Below are 15,497 nucleotides of genomic sequence, written 5' to 3'. Positions count from 1 at the left end.
CCCCCCCCCCCCAGCCACTCTGGAGCAGGGAGAGACTGGGTTTAGGCTAAGTCAGCTTCCCCGCACTTGCGCATCGCTCTGTCCTTAAGAACCAGAGGACTTTCGCAGCCCAGGGGGCGGCACCCCAACTCTGCCCCTGCCCCTGCCCTTGCCCGTGCCCCTGCCCCTGTCCCTGCCTCTGCCCCTGCCTTGCTGTGTGAGCTTGAACCTGTTTCCTCTGTCAAACGGCGATAGTCATTTCACCCGTGTCTGGGATGTTTCAGCGGCGCCTGAGTTAAACTGGCGGGCGCGCAGAACCGAACCTAGCGCGTGGCACACACTCGGCTGTTGTTTGCCTGGCACGCAGTAGGAGCTCGGCGAACACCCTGATGAGACGTGTGTGCCGACAGCGATCGACAGAGCATCCCGGTGTGTTTCGGGGGGCCGCTGGCACAACCTCCTGCCACAGGGAGGCCTTCTTAGGAAGGCCCTGCCTGCCCTCACACGCTCCCCCACCCCTTCAGGCTTGAGGCGAGGAAACAGCAACTTTCTTCGCTGGGAAAGTGTTGTGGGGCTTAAGCGTTTGGGGGTTTTCAGAGTCAACCGTCAGAGGCGAGGGAGTTTCTCTGCTGGCGGCGGCAAGGGCTCTCGGCGTGCACACGGCCTCTGAGCAGACCTCTGCGGTCTGCAGGGAAAATGCCGACTGTGTTTATTTTTCACCTGAGCCTGCAGGAAGTGGGGGGGGGGCAGGCTGACGGGGGAGCAGGGGAGCCCAGCCGGGCCCAAGTTTGACTTCAGAGAGGAGGCTGGCTCAGGAGTCCCTGTTTCCAGCACCTCCTGCCCGGCTCTGCTTTGCCCTCCTCCCGGCTCCAGCCCTCTGAGCGAGAGGGCACACGGGGGCCCCAGAGGGGGCAGAGCCTAGCCATGGGCTACCGGACACATCCCAGAAGGGCAAGAGCACTTTGGGGTGTAGGTGTGAGCCGGTGTGAGCAGGAAGAGCTGTGAGCACCTCTGCCGGGAAGGAGCCCCTGGCCAGGCATCCGGCAGAGGCTGGGCCAGCCTGTGGGATGGAGGGGTGCCTCTTGCGGTAGCCCTAGGGTCTCTCAGACCTGGAACTGTCCTGGGTGTCACCGGGTATGGGGGAGGCAGCAGAGAACACGCCTGGCGTGTCCCGATCCTGGAGCCTGGACTGCTGCTGAGTCGAGTCACTGTGTGTTCTTGCGTCCTACCCCACGTGGAGCCCTGACCGCGTGGGGGGCCAGCTCTGTCGGATACTCTGCCCTCAGAGAACAGCGATGAGGGCGTGCCACTAGGTCTTGGGGCCTGCTGGGCACAGTGACCACTGGGGGAGGAGATGGGGAGTGCCAGACACCAGGCACCCCATACACACTCAGAGGCCCCAGGCAACCCACCCTGTCGTCTGGGAAGCCTGGCCCTGGGACAGCCTTGTGCTGAGGCCCTGGAGCGGGACGTTCCACTGGCGGAGGGGCCCTGGGCTCTGGGCACTGTGCCAGACAGTTCCCCCTGGCTACCAGCACCAGGCATGGAGGGGGCTGGGCAGTGAGGCAGGAGGCAGCCTGTACGAATATGGGAGGGACCGGCCACTCTCAATGCCCTGCCCTGGAATCCTGACCACCCCAGGGCCTCCACCTTAGGACACATTCTCAGCCCCACTCCTGCCCACCTAGCACTTCAGGGTTTTGCTGCAGACTCTTGTTTAATGAGGCTTTTCCTCGGTTCCCAGAGAAGGCTGGGGAGAACCACCCCACTGCCCAGCCGCAGGCCCCCCCACACACATGGACACATGCACACGTGCCAGGCCAGCAGCTGGAGGCTGAGCTGGACATGGGTTTTCCAGACCCAGCCTGAGCTGTGCTGTAGCCCGGAGCTCAGGCAGCAAAGCTGGACCTGGAGACCCAGCATGGCCAGGATGGTCATCTCTGGCCCTCTCTCAGGCAGGAGGACTCTCCAGGGCATCCTGGCCAAAGCCCAGGGAAGGTCATTTACCTGTTGTGAAGCCACCCTGTCACAGTCCTCGAACAGACCCCCCAACTCAGGACACAGTGGGCACAGCGGAGACTCCGAGACGACCTTCCTAGAGCTGCACTTCAGACCCCAAGCCCTGCCCCTAAGGCAGTCAGGGTCAGAGCCACCCACTCCACCAGCCAGGCCTAGTCAGTCTGAGGGTCAGAGAGCCAGAGCCAAGGCTGGAAAGCAGGGCCTTCTCTGAAACGGGCTTACACATGAAACCCCCTGGTTCATCCCATCTCTCAGGCTGGGGCTCCAGGCATTTGCGCCCTTGGGTGGTGAATGGTGGGATGCTTTCTGCCAGGGCCCAGTGTTCCTGAAGGAGTGGGCCCTGAGGCCTGGTCAGGCGATGCTGTCTGGCAGTGCTGTCCTGTCAGGATAAAAGGCCTCAGGGCCTCTAGGACATTGTCTGTGACAGAACCTCGGCTCCTACTCTCCAAAGCTATAGGACAAAGCAGGCTTTTACACCTGTGACCGGAGAGGTGGATAGGAGGGATATTCTTTCACTTTTTAACTGCCAGCGGGTATGCGCGCGAGAGCACGGATGCCCGCCTGCCCCAGCGGAGCTTGGTTACGCCGCAGTCCTTCCTCCATTTCTCTTTCCCGTGAGGATTTGGGGCATGCACACATACACGCCCAGTGTGTGTTTCAAGCTGCCAGGGTCAGGATTTGATCTGCATTTGGACATGCAAGATCTGGCTCCCAATGCACAGGGCTTAACCACTACATTGTGAAGCTGATCCAAAATGGATATTCTCGTCCCCATTTTACAGGGGAGAAAGCTCAAGCCCAGACAACAGATGAGACTAGCCCGGGCCCCTCTGGTGGAATGACCAGTGAGAAGGGCAGCGAGCCCGGAGGTGGGCTTCCCGGTGTGTTTCGTATCACGGCACGCTGTGGCGCCGGGGGCCAGACAGTCCCCCCTGGCTACCAGCACCAGGCATGGAGGGGGCTGGGCAGTGAGGCAGGAGGCAGCCTGTACGAATATGGGAGGGACCGGCCACTCTCAATGCCCTGCCCTGGAATCCTGACCACCCCAGGGCCTCCACCTTAGGACACATTCTCAGCCCCACTCCTGCCCACCTAGCACTTCAGGGTTTTGCTGCAGACTCTTGTTTAATGAGGCTTTTCCTCGGTTCCCAGAGAAGGCTGGGGAGAACCACCCCACTGCCCAGCCGCAGGCCCCCCCACACACATGGACACATGCACACGTGCCAGGCCAGCAGCTGGAGGCTGAGCTGGACATGGGTTTTCCAGACCCAGCCTGAGCTGTGCTGTAGCCCGGAGCTCAGGCAGCAAAGCTGGACCTGGAGACCCAGCATGGCCAGGATGGTCATCTCTGGCCCTCTCTCAGGCAGGAGGACTCTCCAGGGCATCCTGGCCAAAGCCCAGGGAAGGTCATTTACCTGTTGTGAAGCCACCCTGTCACAGTCCTCGAACAGACCCCCCAACTCAGGACACAGTGGGCACAGCGGAGACTCCGAGACGACCTTCCTAGAGCTGCACTTCAGACCCCAAGCCCTGCCCCTAAGGCAGTCAGGGTCAGAGCCACCCACTCCACCAGCCAGGCCTAGTCAGTCTGAGGGTCAGAGAGCCAGAGCCAAGGCTGGAAAGCAGGGCCTTCTCTGAAACGGGCTTACACATGAAACCCCCTGGTTCATCCCATCTCTCAGGCTGGGGCTCCAGGCATTTGCGCCCTTGGGTGGTGAATGGTGGGATGCTTTCTGCCAGGGCCCAGTGTTCCTGAAGGAGTGGGCCCTGAGGCCTGGTCAGGCGATGCTGTCTGGCAGTGCTGTCCTGTCAGGATAAAAGGCCTCAGGGCCTCTAGGACATTGTCTGTGACAGAACCTCGGCTCCTACTCTCCAAAGCTATAGGACAAAGCAGGCTTTTACACCTGTGACCGGAGAGGTGGATAGGAGGGATATTCTTTCACTTTTTAACTGCCAGCGGGTATGCGCGCGAGAGCACGGATGCCCGCCTGCCCCAGCGGAGCTTGGTTACGCCGCAGTCCTTCCTCCATTTCTCTTTCCCGTGAGGATTTGGGGCATGCACACATACACGCCCAGTGTGTGTTTCAAGCTGCCAGGGTCAGGATTTGATCTGCATTTGGACATGCAAGATCTGGCTCCCAATGCACAGGGCTTAACCACTACATTGTGAAGCTGATCCAAAATGGATATTCTCGTCCCCATTTTACAGGGGAGAAAGCTCAAGCCCAGACAACAGATGAGACTAGCCCGGGCCCCTCTGGTGGAATGACCAGTGAGAAGGGCAGCGAGCCCGGAGGTGGGCTTCCCGGTGTGTTTCGTATCACGGCACGCTGTCACTGGGTGGGTGGCCAGCAGCTAGTTGCTGTGCAGAGAAAGCCGGATCTTCCGTGGCCGACCAGGATTCAGATCCCGGCCCTGTCTGCCTCACACTTGCGTGCATGGCCCAGGGTCCTGGTGGGAGGAGAAAGGACCGTGGTACGATCCGTTAGCGGTCTCCCTGCCTCTCTCCCTACCACGTGCGTGCTTGTGCTATCATGAATAAAAATGAACTGTAAAAATCATTACCACTGGACTGATGGAGAGGGGTGCTGAAGGCCGGCATGAGAAGTCCTGAACATTGCGAGCAGGGAGGGGAGTGGAAGGTGTGGGGTTGAGGGAACTAGGGCCTGACCATGGAGAGCTTCGCAGGCCCCAGGTAAGACAGTGTGGCCCCTGGGGGCATTAGACAGGGCGTGGCACAGTGTGGCATGTGTGGCGATTAGGCAGAAGGCTGGTTACGGGGGCAGGAGAGAAGCAGAGGTTTGGGGGGAGTCCAGATTGGACTGGGTAGGGGACAGGGATGGCTGGAGTCCAGGCATGTTTTGAAGGCAGAGAAGTAGGATTTGATGATAAACTGGACCGGGTATGAGAGAAAGAGAAGACGCAAGAACGAGTCAGAGCTTTTCGTTTGAGCCACTGAAGGATGGAGTTACCAGTAGCTGAGGAAGACAGACACATTGGGACAGGAAGTCAAAAGTTCTGGTTTGGGGGAACCAGCAGTTAGCATAATGGCTATGTCACTGGACTCCCACGTAGTCGACCGTGGTTCGCGTCCTGGACCTGGTGGCTTAAAACTCACTCCGGGAGCGTGTGCGTGCGTGCCCAAGATCCTGAGAAGAGAATGGAGGAGAAGGGATTGCGGCGTGGCCATCCCCGCTGGGGGGTGATTTCTTGCTTTCTGTCTCTCTGTCTCTCTCTGTCTGTCTGGCGAGCGCACGCGCCCTATAGCGAAAACCTCTCCAAAAAAAAAAAAAAGTTCTGGTTTGGGTAAGTTGAGTCTGGGGTTGTGTTTCAGAGTTCCGAGCAGAACTGAGTGGGCATTTGGAGAGGGGAAAGGGGGTCGGAGACAGGAACGTAGAGGCATCAGATGAAGATGTTCGAAGCCCTGGTAACCCTGGATGAGAGGAAGAGGATAGGGGTCAGAAACAAGAGCAAGAAGAAGCCACCCCTATGGCTGGAGGAAATCAGCTAGTGTAGCATTCTGGAAGCCAAGAGAAGAAACTAGTTGAGGAGGAGGAAGAGGTCAGGTGTGTCTGATGCTGCTGAGAGAGCGAGCAAAATGAGACTGGGAACTAGCCATTGAGGTCAGGATGTTGGCAGTCCCCAGGGACCGTGACGGGAGCCATCCAGTGGGAGGTGGGGCAAGGACTGGCTGGCAGGGAGAACAAGAGCTGACAACTACAGGCAGCGACGGGGACAGGTCTGCGGAGGTGTCTGTCAAGGGGAGGAAGACGGGGTGGTAGCCGGGGGGATTTACACGAGGGGAAAATGGCAGCCTGCCTGTCGTACCCTGGTGGGAGGGCACCTGGGCTTGCACGGTCTTGGCGTAGTGCCCAGCGGTGGCGGGTTCTCAGGACTGGTATGTCACATGTGTCACACACCCCGCAGCTGCCCTGGCTCACTTCTCTCCCTTGCCAGCCACCTGTCAGGACAGCCACTCCTGTCTGCTGGAGGACAGGAGGCGGCCTGGGTAGCCGTTAGGTGAGGCGCCTCTGGGTGGCAGGCGACGAGCAGGGGACAGGTGTCGGGGCAGCGTCTCCCCAAGGCCTGGGGCTGTGGGGAAAGGTGACAGGCCAGGGCCTTTGCAGGGACAGGTGACAGCCTGTGCCCAGCTGGGACCTTCATGCCTTGGCTGCAGGGGGCTCAGGTCTAGCCTCACCCTGGACCTGCAGCAGCCAAGTGCCACGGGGCCTGTGCCAAGCTCCTCACTGAGTCAGCCCAGAGCTCCCCAGACCTGGAGATAAGGAATCAAGAGCCCCGTTCACCACCAGGAGAGCATTCATGTAAGGAATCAGCTAAAATCACTCAGTAGGGAATTTCACCCACGGGGGAGGGGGCAGGACACAGCTCTTACTGTGTTCTTGCCCGAGATGTCCCATTTCTTCTGTGCCACGGGCCACAGACACTGTCCTCTGTGCCCAGCCAAGCAGCGGCCGCCCACTGCCGGCTTTTCAGAGATGGTATCTCCAGGGCCCTGGCCGGCACAGGTGTGCGCCTTGGCCCCAGCAGCGACGCCCTGTGGCCAGGTTACGTGGGAAACCTTCCCAGCCTGCTGACGAGTCATCTCACAGCAGAGCCATGCCACTAGTGTGAAAAGTAAGAGTCCTGTGCTGGGCAGGAAGCAGGACGTGTGGGGCTGGGCCCCTCGCAGCCCCACCTCCCCTAACGGGACTGTAGAGGGCCGTTCCCTGTGTCCACAGTCCTGTGAGGCCCGAGGTGGGACAGATCAGATCCAGAATCCCCAGGAGAGAGGCTGCAGGGAGAGGGACGAGACCGTCAGGCTGTTCTAGGGGAGACAAGATGGTCAGACCGTGTCCTGCTATTGGGGCTGCAGGCTGTAGGCAAGCCCCTCGGGCAAGCTGGGGGGTCTGAGACTGGGAGGTCAGGAAGGGTCTTCTGAGCTGGGGTGAGATGCCTCCTGGAGCTGGGTGCCCTGAAAGGCCAAGAGGTTCTCCAGGTGCTGTGACTCAGGCAAAGTCTGGGGGCTGGCAGGCAGGACGGCCTCTGGACACAGCTCAGGCGGCGTGGGCGTGCCCTTCCCTGCGGCCTCTAGTTGACGCCAGTCCTTGCCACCTGGGCTGCCGGCACACAGCTCACTGGGGCTCTGCCTGGATGCACCCCCACCCCCGAGTCTCCCTCCCTCAGGACTCCCGCATTCACTCGCTCTCCTCATTTTTCAGCACAACAAGGCCAGTCAGCCCCCTCACAGCGTCCCCCAGCTCTCTCCTCTCTATGAGCATTTCAGCAGCCCTCACCCTACACCTGCACCTGCGGATGTCAGCCAGAAACAAGGTACAGGCCTGGGTGGGGGAGGACTGGCCCCACCTGAGACCAGGTAGCCCACTGCACAGCTGCGGAGCCTGGAGCTGTCAAGCCCAGACCCCGAAGGACGTGCTCGCAGGAGAGTCGGGGGGTATGAGGGTAGCAGAGGGCAGGGAGGGAGGAGGGGGTCAGGCTGAGACGGCAACCTAAAAGCTGTGGGTTTCCCTGGTGCCAGCACAGGAGCAGGCCTCTGAGCACTGAGCGTTGTAAAACTCAGCCTTTCCTCCGGTGAGAAAATGGAAAGTGGTGGTTGTGATGGCTGATTCACCTTGGCCTCGGGCAGAGTCATTCTGAGACCCGCCATCGTCAGCTGTGGGAAACCTCCTGACTCAACGCCGGGGGGCGGGTGGAGCCCTGGCGCTCCAGACCAGGCTCCCTTGTCCAGGGGGCTGCCAGGGCACAGCCCCCGGCCGATAGGTCCCAGCTGCAGACCAGCAGTGGCCAAGGGGCTAGCCAGGCCTGGCCTCCCTCTCTTCTGAGTGCTCACCTCAGCCCAGGGGCCAGCCAGTGCTCTCGGGCAAGTCACTCACCCTCTGCACCCCGTTCCCTTGGCCGACAAAGGGGCACTGGTCTCACCCCGGGAGAGTCCAGGTTACAAACTGGTTGATGTCTGGGTCTCTAGCAGAGGGGAAGGATCCAAGATGCTGTAGGGGGCGCTGGGATGTCGTAGCTGCTCTAGTAGCCCCTCAGGGCTGGCTCACCTGCTTATGTGCCCTTCTCCACTCAGGAGTCCACAGGCCTCTGCAGACCCCTGACCTCTCTGGCTTCTACTCTCTGACCTCGGGCAGCATGGGGCAGCTCCCCCACACTGTGAGCTGGTGAGTATGGGCCCCGTGGAAAAGGGACACCACACGGGTCCCATGCCTGCCCTTTGTTTTCCTTCTGCACCCTGTGCTGAGCACCCCACTGCCAGCACTGTCCCAGCCTGGCTCTGGGCCGGGGTCCCTGTGGTCTCCTGGCCTATGGGCACTCTTCAGGGAGCTGGACACACTGCTTTGGACAGAGGAAGCCTGGCTCCTGGTCCCAACCCCTTCCCATCTGAACTCTCCCTCAGGGACCAAGGGACTTGGGCTCCTGGACCCCTCAGATGGGAAGACTCTGGGCTGTTCACGGACCCCCAGAGCCATATGAGTATGTGAGGAAGAAAAGGGAGGCCTGAACAGGGAGGTGACAGCACAGATGGCTGTTGGGCTGCTGTGTCTCAGCTGCCTAGCTGCAGAGGGTACTCCTGCTGGTCTCAGTGCTGCCACCTCGACTGAGCTGCCTGAGTGGTGGAGTCCCTCCTTGGCCCTGTGGTGGCTGCTGGGAGGGACTACTAAGGCTAGGCCAAGGGAAGGCAGCCGGCACATCCATCAATAGGCCTGTGGGCCAAAGGGCTCCTCCTTAGCTGGGGTCGGTCTCAGCAGGCTGTGTGGCTCTTCACTCGTCGACCACAGTGGGACCCAGGCAGGTCTAGCCTGTCTGCTGGGGTGGGCACCAGGACAGAGCAGGAAAGCTTGGCTTCCTGGGGAGGCAGAGCAAGCCAGAGGCCCACCCTGGGCCCACCTGCCCTCTGCCCATGGCCAGAGTATGCATGTACTGTCCTTGGACAAGGCTCAATTCCATACGAACCCGGACTACTCCCATGAGTACCCCAGGATCACAGAGGGCTGATTGCTCAGAGTCCAGCTTGACAAGGCCAGACCATGGTTCTATGGAAGCAAATCCCTGGGCCAGCCTCTCAAAAGCATCCCTATGTCAGAAGCTCTTGAAGGCCAAGAGATGGGAGCCCAGAGAAGTTTACCCACTGACGCTCTATAATGTGGGACTTTGGGCCCAGGAGAGGGGAGGTGGCTCTGCTCCCCTCCTCTCCCACCTCCCACCGGGTAGCACTTGCTGCCAGGAGAGATGTGGGGGTATTTTAGCCATCTCTGCAGTGAGCCCTGTGTGCCAGGCTGACTCATCTTTAGGTCCCTGCCCTCTTAGACTCAGTCTACCGAGTGGGCAGTCCAGGCAAGAGGCCAGACAGTTACGGGGCACTACTAGCAGTGTTCGGATTAAGGGCTGCAGGAGGCCAGAGGGGTGCTTCTTTTAGCTTGGGTCTCAGGAATTTGGGAAGGGGTCACTTAGCCACACAAGACCTGAAAGTCTTGACCAGGAGTTGGACATGCAGAGTGGGTCAGAAATCATCCCTGTACTGTTGAGGAAATACAGGAGGTAGGCTAGATGTGCCTGGGCAGAAGTCTACCATTCCCGATCAATCAATCAGCAGCTGGACAAGCCTATAGAAATAGGTGCAGCCCAAACTGCCCCCTGGTGGTGGATGCCTGAAACACACTGGAGAGGTCCCAGCAGAGGCCCACCTGTCTCGCTGTGGGTCAGGCCAGCAAGGTGAAGCCCTTCCCCATGCCTGGCCAGCAGCCACACTGCTAACAGCTGTCTCTCCCAACCACAGGCCCAGCCCTCCTCTCTACCCCCTGTCCCCTTCCTGCGGATATAGACAGCACTTCCCTGCCCCCACTGCAGCCCCTGGCGCCCCCTACCCCAGGTGAGTCCCCTACCCTGCAGCCAGGCTCCTGCTTCCTGTTGCCCAGGCTTCAGTGCCCACACAAGGCCATGCCCAGGCCAGTGCTTGCCCTCTGTTGGTCGTCTGTCCATCTGTCCGTGTGTCATTCTGCAGCTCCCTGCTGCCCTGCACCTGAGAGTGAAGATAGTGGGAGTGCAGCAGAACACCCTCTGCCCCGCGTCCCTGCTGGAACGGGCAGCTCAGAGGACGCTCTTGGACATCCCCTGAGCTCTGCCCAAGCCGAGGCAGCGCTTTACCTGCTCAGGGATCCCACTCCTGTGCGAGCAGGAAGGAGCCGTGATCTCTACCGAACAGCAGGAGTGGGAGCCGTGTACATGTCCCTTTCCTTAGCTGACTTCCTCAGTGACAGACCTGGTGCCAGTCATGCAAGGGTCAGACATTTTCAGCCTCACTGGTGCTCACAGCCCAGGGCCCAAGGCATGGACCCAGTACCAGCTGAGTGGACCAGCTGGGTGAGGGGAAAGTCCTGAGGAGACTGAGACTAGCCAGGCCTGATGTGTCAGGGAGAGTGTCACGGGAAGGGTGCCATCTCCTGAGAGAGGGGGACAAGGGGAACTGCGGTAGTCAGGCAGCCGGGACGGGGAGCGATGGGAAGCCTGGGGAAGAGATGAGGCTGGAAGTGCCAGCAGGGATGTCGTGCAGGGCGTGCAGGCCCCAGGGAGGAGCCTGGGTTTCATCACAGGCAGTTGGGTCATTTCAGCAGAAGCACTGGGAGCATTCGGATTCTTTTCAACGGTCACTCTGGCTGTTGTATGGAGAGGCCTGGGAGGGTCGATGAGGAGAGTGAGGACCAGCCATGGGTTCCGGCTGGGCTGGGGGGGGCAGGAGGTAAGGAGATTGGCTACAGCTAGCGGGACTCAGCAGCCACCTGAACAGCTTCTATCAGTCCTGCAGTGTGTCTACGCAGTGTGTCAGGAGTGGGTATTTGTATCTCCGTGTACTTGTGTCCAGGTCGATGGGGCTGGGGTATCTGTTCACCTGTGTTCCTTTGTACCGTGCAGGGGCCTTCATGTGTGTCCAAAGGTCTGGCCCTTAATTTCCGGTTCAGAATTAACTCTCTTCCTGCCTCCAGGTTCACCCACCCGTCCCTGATGCTAGGCTCCGGTGTACCTGGTCACCCTGCAGCCATCCCCCACCCGGCCATCGTGCCCTCCTCAGGGAAGCAGGAGATGCAGCCCTATGACCGCAGCCTGTGAGTGAAAAGGCACGCCATGAGGGGTGGGGCGGGAAAGTGTGCGACAGGCAGGTGAGCAGTCTCTCCGCCAGGACACGCATGGCTCCCACCGCGCCCAAGCCTGCTGCCGGCAGCTCCAAGGATTGCCAGGAGGCCTATCTTGTGGCTGTGGCCGCTGTAGTTTTTGATCCTCAGAAGCAGGAGGGGTTTAGTAGGAAACAAGGATTTTGTCCGAGCCAAGAGGGAGGGGCTGAGAAGTCCCACACTTGCTTTCCCTCCCTGGCTGTAGTGTCCCTGGTAAGGAGCAGTTACTTAACTCTCCGCTCACTCGCTGGGAGAGCTGAGAAGGGATACCATTTACAGAGCCCTGAGAGTGTGCACTTAGCCCACCCGGAACCCCGCTGCTCGAAGGCAGGGATGGGGCCGGTGGGGTCCTGAGCGATCTGGGTATGTTCCGCTCAGGAAGACGCAGGCGGAGTCCAAGGTGGAGAAAGAGGCTAAGAAGCCAACCATCAAGAAGCCCCTCAATGCCTTCATGCTGTACATGAAGGAGATGCGAGCCAAGGTCATTGCAGAGTGCACGCTCAAGGAGAGCGCCGCCATCAACCAGATCCTGGGCCGCAGGGTAAGGCCACGGCAGGGGGCTGGTAGGGAGGGCCGACCACCTTCGCCCTGCTTACTCCCTCGTGCACCCGTGTGCCCTCCCCCACTGCAGTGGCATGCGCTGTCGCGGGAAGAACAGGCCAAGTACTATGAGCTGGCCCGCAAGGAGAGGCAGCTGCACATGCAGCTGTACCCGGGATGGTCGGCGCGGGACAACTACGTGAGTGGCCTGTGACGCAGCAGGGGTGGGCAGGAGGGCCTTCACGAAGACGTAGCTCTAGCCATAATCGCAGCAGGGAAGGCACAGGGGAGGGTGGGTGTGGAGGCCAAGGCCTCCCTTGGCTTATGCAGAACAGACCAAGCCAAAGCAACATCCCCTGAAGGCAAGCCCACACCCTGTGCTCTGCTCCAGAGGCACTCAAATGGCGTTGTGCAACACATGACTGGACTGTATGGCAGAAGAGGAAGCAGGGACCTGCAAGTCCCCTCTCTCTATTCAAATTGGAGGCCACTTTGGGAGAGAGAGGGGGTCCCTTATGCTCGTCATCGCAGCCTAGCAAGGACTGCAGTCAAGAAACACCAGGGCCTGCCATGGTGACACGCTGTTAAGCTCCTGTGGACCACAGGCTGGGACACAGGAGGCTGAGCATGGTGGCGTGTGCCTATAACCCCAGCAACTCAGGGAGGATGAGACAAGAGGCTCACGAGCTCGAGGCTGACCTGGGCAGTATAGCAAGTCCCTGTCTGTAAAAAAGCTGGGCATGGTGGCATGTGCTTGAGAGTCCCGGCTGGGAGGCCGAGGCAGTACTATGACATGGGGCGACCCTGTCTCGGAAGTATATATACATAATAGAGAGACCCTGGCCCCCGGGAAGGAGGGGCCACAGCCCCAGGGCCAGGCTGGATGGCAGGCTGCAGCTACCCCAGCACCTGCCCCCAGATCTGAGGCCCCTTCCTCTTGTTCTCGCAGGGGAAGAAGAAGAGGCGGTCCAGGGAAAAGCACCAAGAGTCCAGCACAGGTGAGGCCGCCCCTCAGCAGTAGTGGAGGCTGCTGTTCATGCCTCCGTTTCAAGAGCAGCCCAGCTCAGGCCCAGAGAAAGGGCAGAGAGTGCAGTCTGGAACCTTCAGGACAGGGGGTGGGGTGGGGGCTGAGCAGCCCTAAGGCAGAGAGTCTAGATCCCCATGGAACTGCCTGAGCTCATCTGCAGCCCCCATGCTGCAAGGAACCCCACAAGCCAGGGAGCCACAGGCTGAGAGGGTCCTCTGGAAACGACCTGGATCTCACACGTCAAACTCACACAGTAGGAACTCCCCTCAGCCCCAGGGAAGAGCAGCAGAAGCCACTTCACGTGTCTGGTGTTGTCCTCCCCCCAACACACACACACCTTTGCCAGCCCAGACGGTGCATCCTGCCAGTTCTGCCTGGTTGGGGAGCAGGCTGTCTGGCAGAGGCTGAACCAGGTCCCAGGTCCAGGCCCAGCAGTCACACAACCTGTTGACTGGTGCCTGGGAATTTCTCTTCTCACTCACCCCCTTCTGCCTGTTCTTCGTGGCAGTGCAAAAGTGCAGTGTCTAGAGGACCCAGGAGCCTACCCCTGCTGCAGGCCTCCTTTCCGGGCCATTCCTGCCCCAACCCTGACCATTCCGACTCCACACCCATGGCGTTCTCAGCTGTGCTGCCCCCACATAGAGGAGGCTGGCGGCCAGGGCAGCAGGGACAGGGCAGGGCGAAGTCCCCAGCCCTTCTTTTTATCTGGGAACGTGTAAGTAGGTGTAGGCGATGGCCTTCATCTTATCCTTTGAGGGAGTCAAGCAGACTAGGCACTGGCAAGGATGAAGAAAAACGAGATAAAATGGGCAGGGAGCAGCACCAGGGCAGAAAGGCTGAATCCCATGGGCCTGCCTGGGCTCTTCTAATGCTGCAAGGAGGCCCACCAGCCACAGAGCAGAGCCGGCCTGAGAGGACCCCTCCAATCCTGCCATCCTTCCCACTGCCTCTGCTGCTTAGCTGGATACCCACCTTTTCTGACCCCTTGCTCTGGGCCCTAGGTTTCTCACTGGGGCTGGCTGTGCCGTGCAGAGGCCCACTCTGCCGATAGGGGCTACGGGTGTCTGTAACTGGCTAACACTGATGTTGCCTCTTCTTTCTGGGCCCTGCTCTGCCTTGCTGCCTGCCTGCTCGCCCTCTGCCCTGCTCTGCCCCTCTGGCATGGCTGTGAGCAGACCCTGGCTCGCCTAAGAAATGCCGTGCTCGCTTTGGCCTCAACCAGCAGACGGATTGGTGTGGTCCGTGCAGGTGGGTTTGTCCCCACCGTCAATCTCCTGTTGCTTCTAGCTGCTTCCCTGACACCCCACATGTTCTGCTGGGCTTGTGGCCCCCCTCCTTTGACCCCTAATCCCCATAGGCTAAGCAGAAGACTGGGGAGCCCATTTCTCCTAAGAATGGGAGTCACGGCTTGTAGAAAAGATCACCTGGGCCTAGGTGTGAGGAGTGGACAGGGAGAGGTGGAATGTTAGTGGGGAGGCAGGCTCAGGTGGCTCTGGTGCTGGCCGGACCTAGCATGTCCTCAGTACAGATCTGCCACACACCACTAGGTGGCCTGAGCCCCCGCTCCGGGGCCTCACAATCAGTGTGGCCCACCGTCTCCCTCACTTCTTTCTCCAGTCGGGCTTCCTGCCTGTACCACCAAGTCATTAACTCAGAAAGACAAGGTGACGACAGAGAACCCCCCAATAGCCTGGTTGCCAGGGTAGCCACATGACTTGCTGTTTTGCACTTAGGGAACCCATTAGGGCCCTGTGGCAACAAGCCTGTGTGTCACCATACAACAGGGAGAAGGGTTCACTCAACGAGTGGTCTAAGTTCTCACATGGTGGCAGGGCCAAGACTGAGGGTACTCCAGGTACTGGTTCTAAAGAACACTTGTCCAACCCCTCAGTTTATCTGTCCCATTCCTTATCCAAAGGCAAAGAGGAATGGGGAGGATCCAGGTATACGCATGCACACCCATATATCCGTGCAAAATGGTAAGCAGCTTTGTCCTCAGAGGAGGTCCTATCCCATTTATTCCATGCTACTCGCAGACAGATTATGACTCAGAGGACTCCGGGATGGTAATGGACGAGGTCACTATTTTTCTTCTAGTCCAGCTCCAAGGACTGGGATTAAGCCAAGAAACCACAGACACTGCACCCCTTACCATAATGCAAGATCTGAACACCACAAGCACACCTTAAGCAGCCTGCCCAGACTAGGAAATGGCTCCCGGGAGGCGCCCCTGGCCTAGCTACAAAAGGTCCCAGTGCCACCTTGTGGCTGTTCTGGGAACTGCACCTGTCCTAAATTCTGGCCAGACCCAGGAGAGTTGCAGTACTAGTTCTGATGAGGGCATCGGCATTTCACCCAAGTCGTGGGGAGGGGTCAGCTAGGCCCTATGCAAGGAGAGCATTTTTTGGTTGTGGTATATGACTATGAATTCACCCTCTGTTTACAGATAACTCTCTTCACTATTCCTAGGAGGAAAAAGAAATGCATTCGGTACTTACCCGGAGAAGGCCGCTGCCCCAGCCCCGTTCCTTCCGATGACAGTGCTCTAGGCTGTCCCAGGTCCCCAGCTCCCCAGGACTCGCCCTCATACCTTCTGCTGCCCTGCTTCCCCACAGAATTACTTGCTAGCCCTGCAGAGCCGGCACCTACACCCCCGAGTCTTTCAGCTGTTCTCAGCCTCCCCGCCATTGGGCCCCCACAGGCCCCCTGCAGCGCCCTGCAGGGTGCACAGGGACAGCAGCAGGCAT

The 15,497-nt window shown here is 59.7% G+C and overlaps 1 protein-coding gene across 7 annotated transcripts in view; it reads left to right on the top strand.

Annotated features, from left to right (window-relative positions):
* TCF7 (transcription factor 7) overlaps positions 1 to 15,491 on the top strand; it is a 33,555-nt gene extending 18,064 nt beyond the window's left edge. For 3 of the 7 annotated variants that reach the window (XM_014583598.2, XM_014583597.2, XM_027767638.1), the window contains 8 exons: positions 7,218 to 7,329; positions 8,087 to 8,177; positions 9,794 to 9,886; positions 10,998 to 11,117; positions 11,562 to 11,724; positions 11,815 to 11,922; positions 12,673 to 12,721; positions 15,220 to 15,491. In XM_014583598.2, the coding sequence (XP_014439084.1) occupies positions 7,218 to 7,329; positions 8,087 to 8,177; positions 9,794 to 9,886; positions 10,998 to 11,117; positions 11,562 to 11,724; positions 11,815 to 11,922; positions 12,673 to 12,721; positions 15,220 to 15,299 (816 nt within the window). In that variant the 3' untranslated portion in view covers positions 15,300 to 15,491. Of the gene's footprint in view, positions 1 to 7,217; positions 7,330 to 8,086; positions 8,178 to 9,793; positions 9,887 to 10,997; positions 11,118 to 11,561; positions 11,725 to 11,814; positions 11,923 to 12,672; positions 12,722 to 15,196 lie in introns of all 7 variants that reach the window. The other 4 variants (XM_027767639.1, XM_014583599.2, XM_014583601.2 and 1 more) reach the window with 2 other exon arrangements.
* Positions 15,492 to 15,497: the final 6 nt, after the last annotated feature.

Source organism: Tupaia chinensis, unplaced genomic scaffold (assembly GCF_000334495.1).
Source record: "Tupaia chinensis unplaced genomic scaffold, TupChi_1.0 Scaffold144346_1, whole genome shotgun sequence".
Lineage (NCBI taxonomy): Eukaryota > Metazoa > Chordata > Mammalia > Scandentia > Tupaiidae > Tupaia > Tupaia belangeri.
Note: the sequence above shows the minus strand (reverse complement) of the source record. Positions and strands in the feature narration are given on the sequence as shown.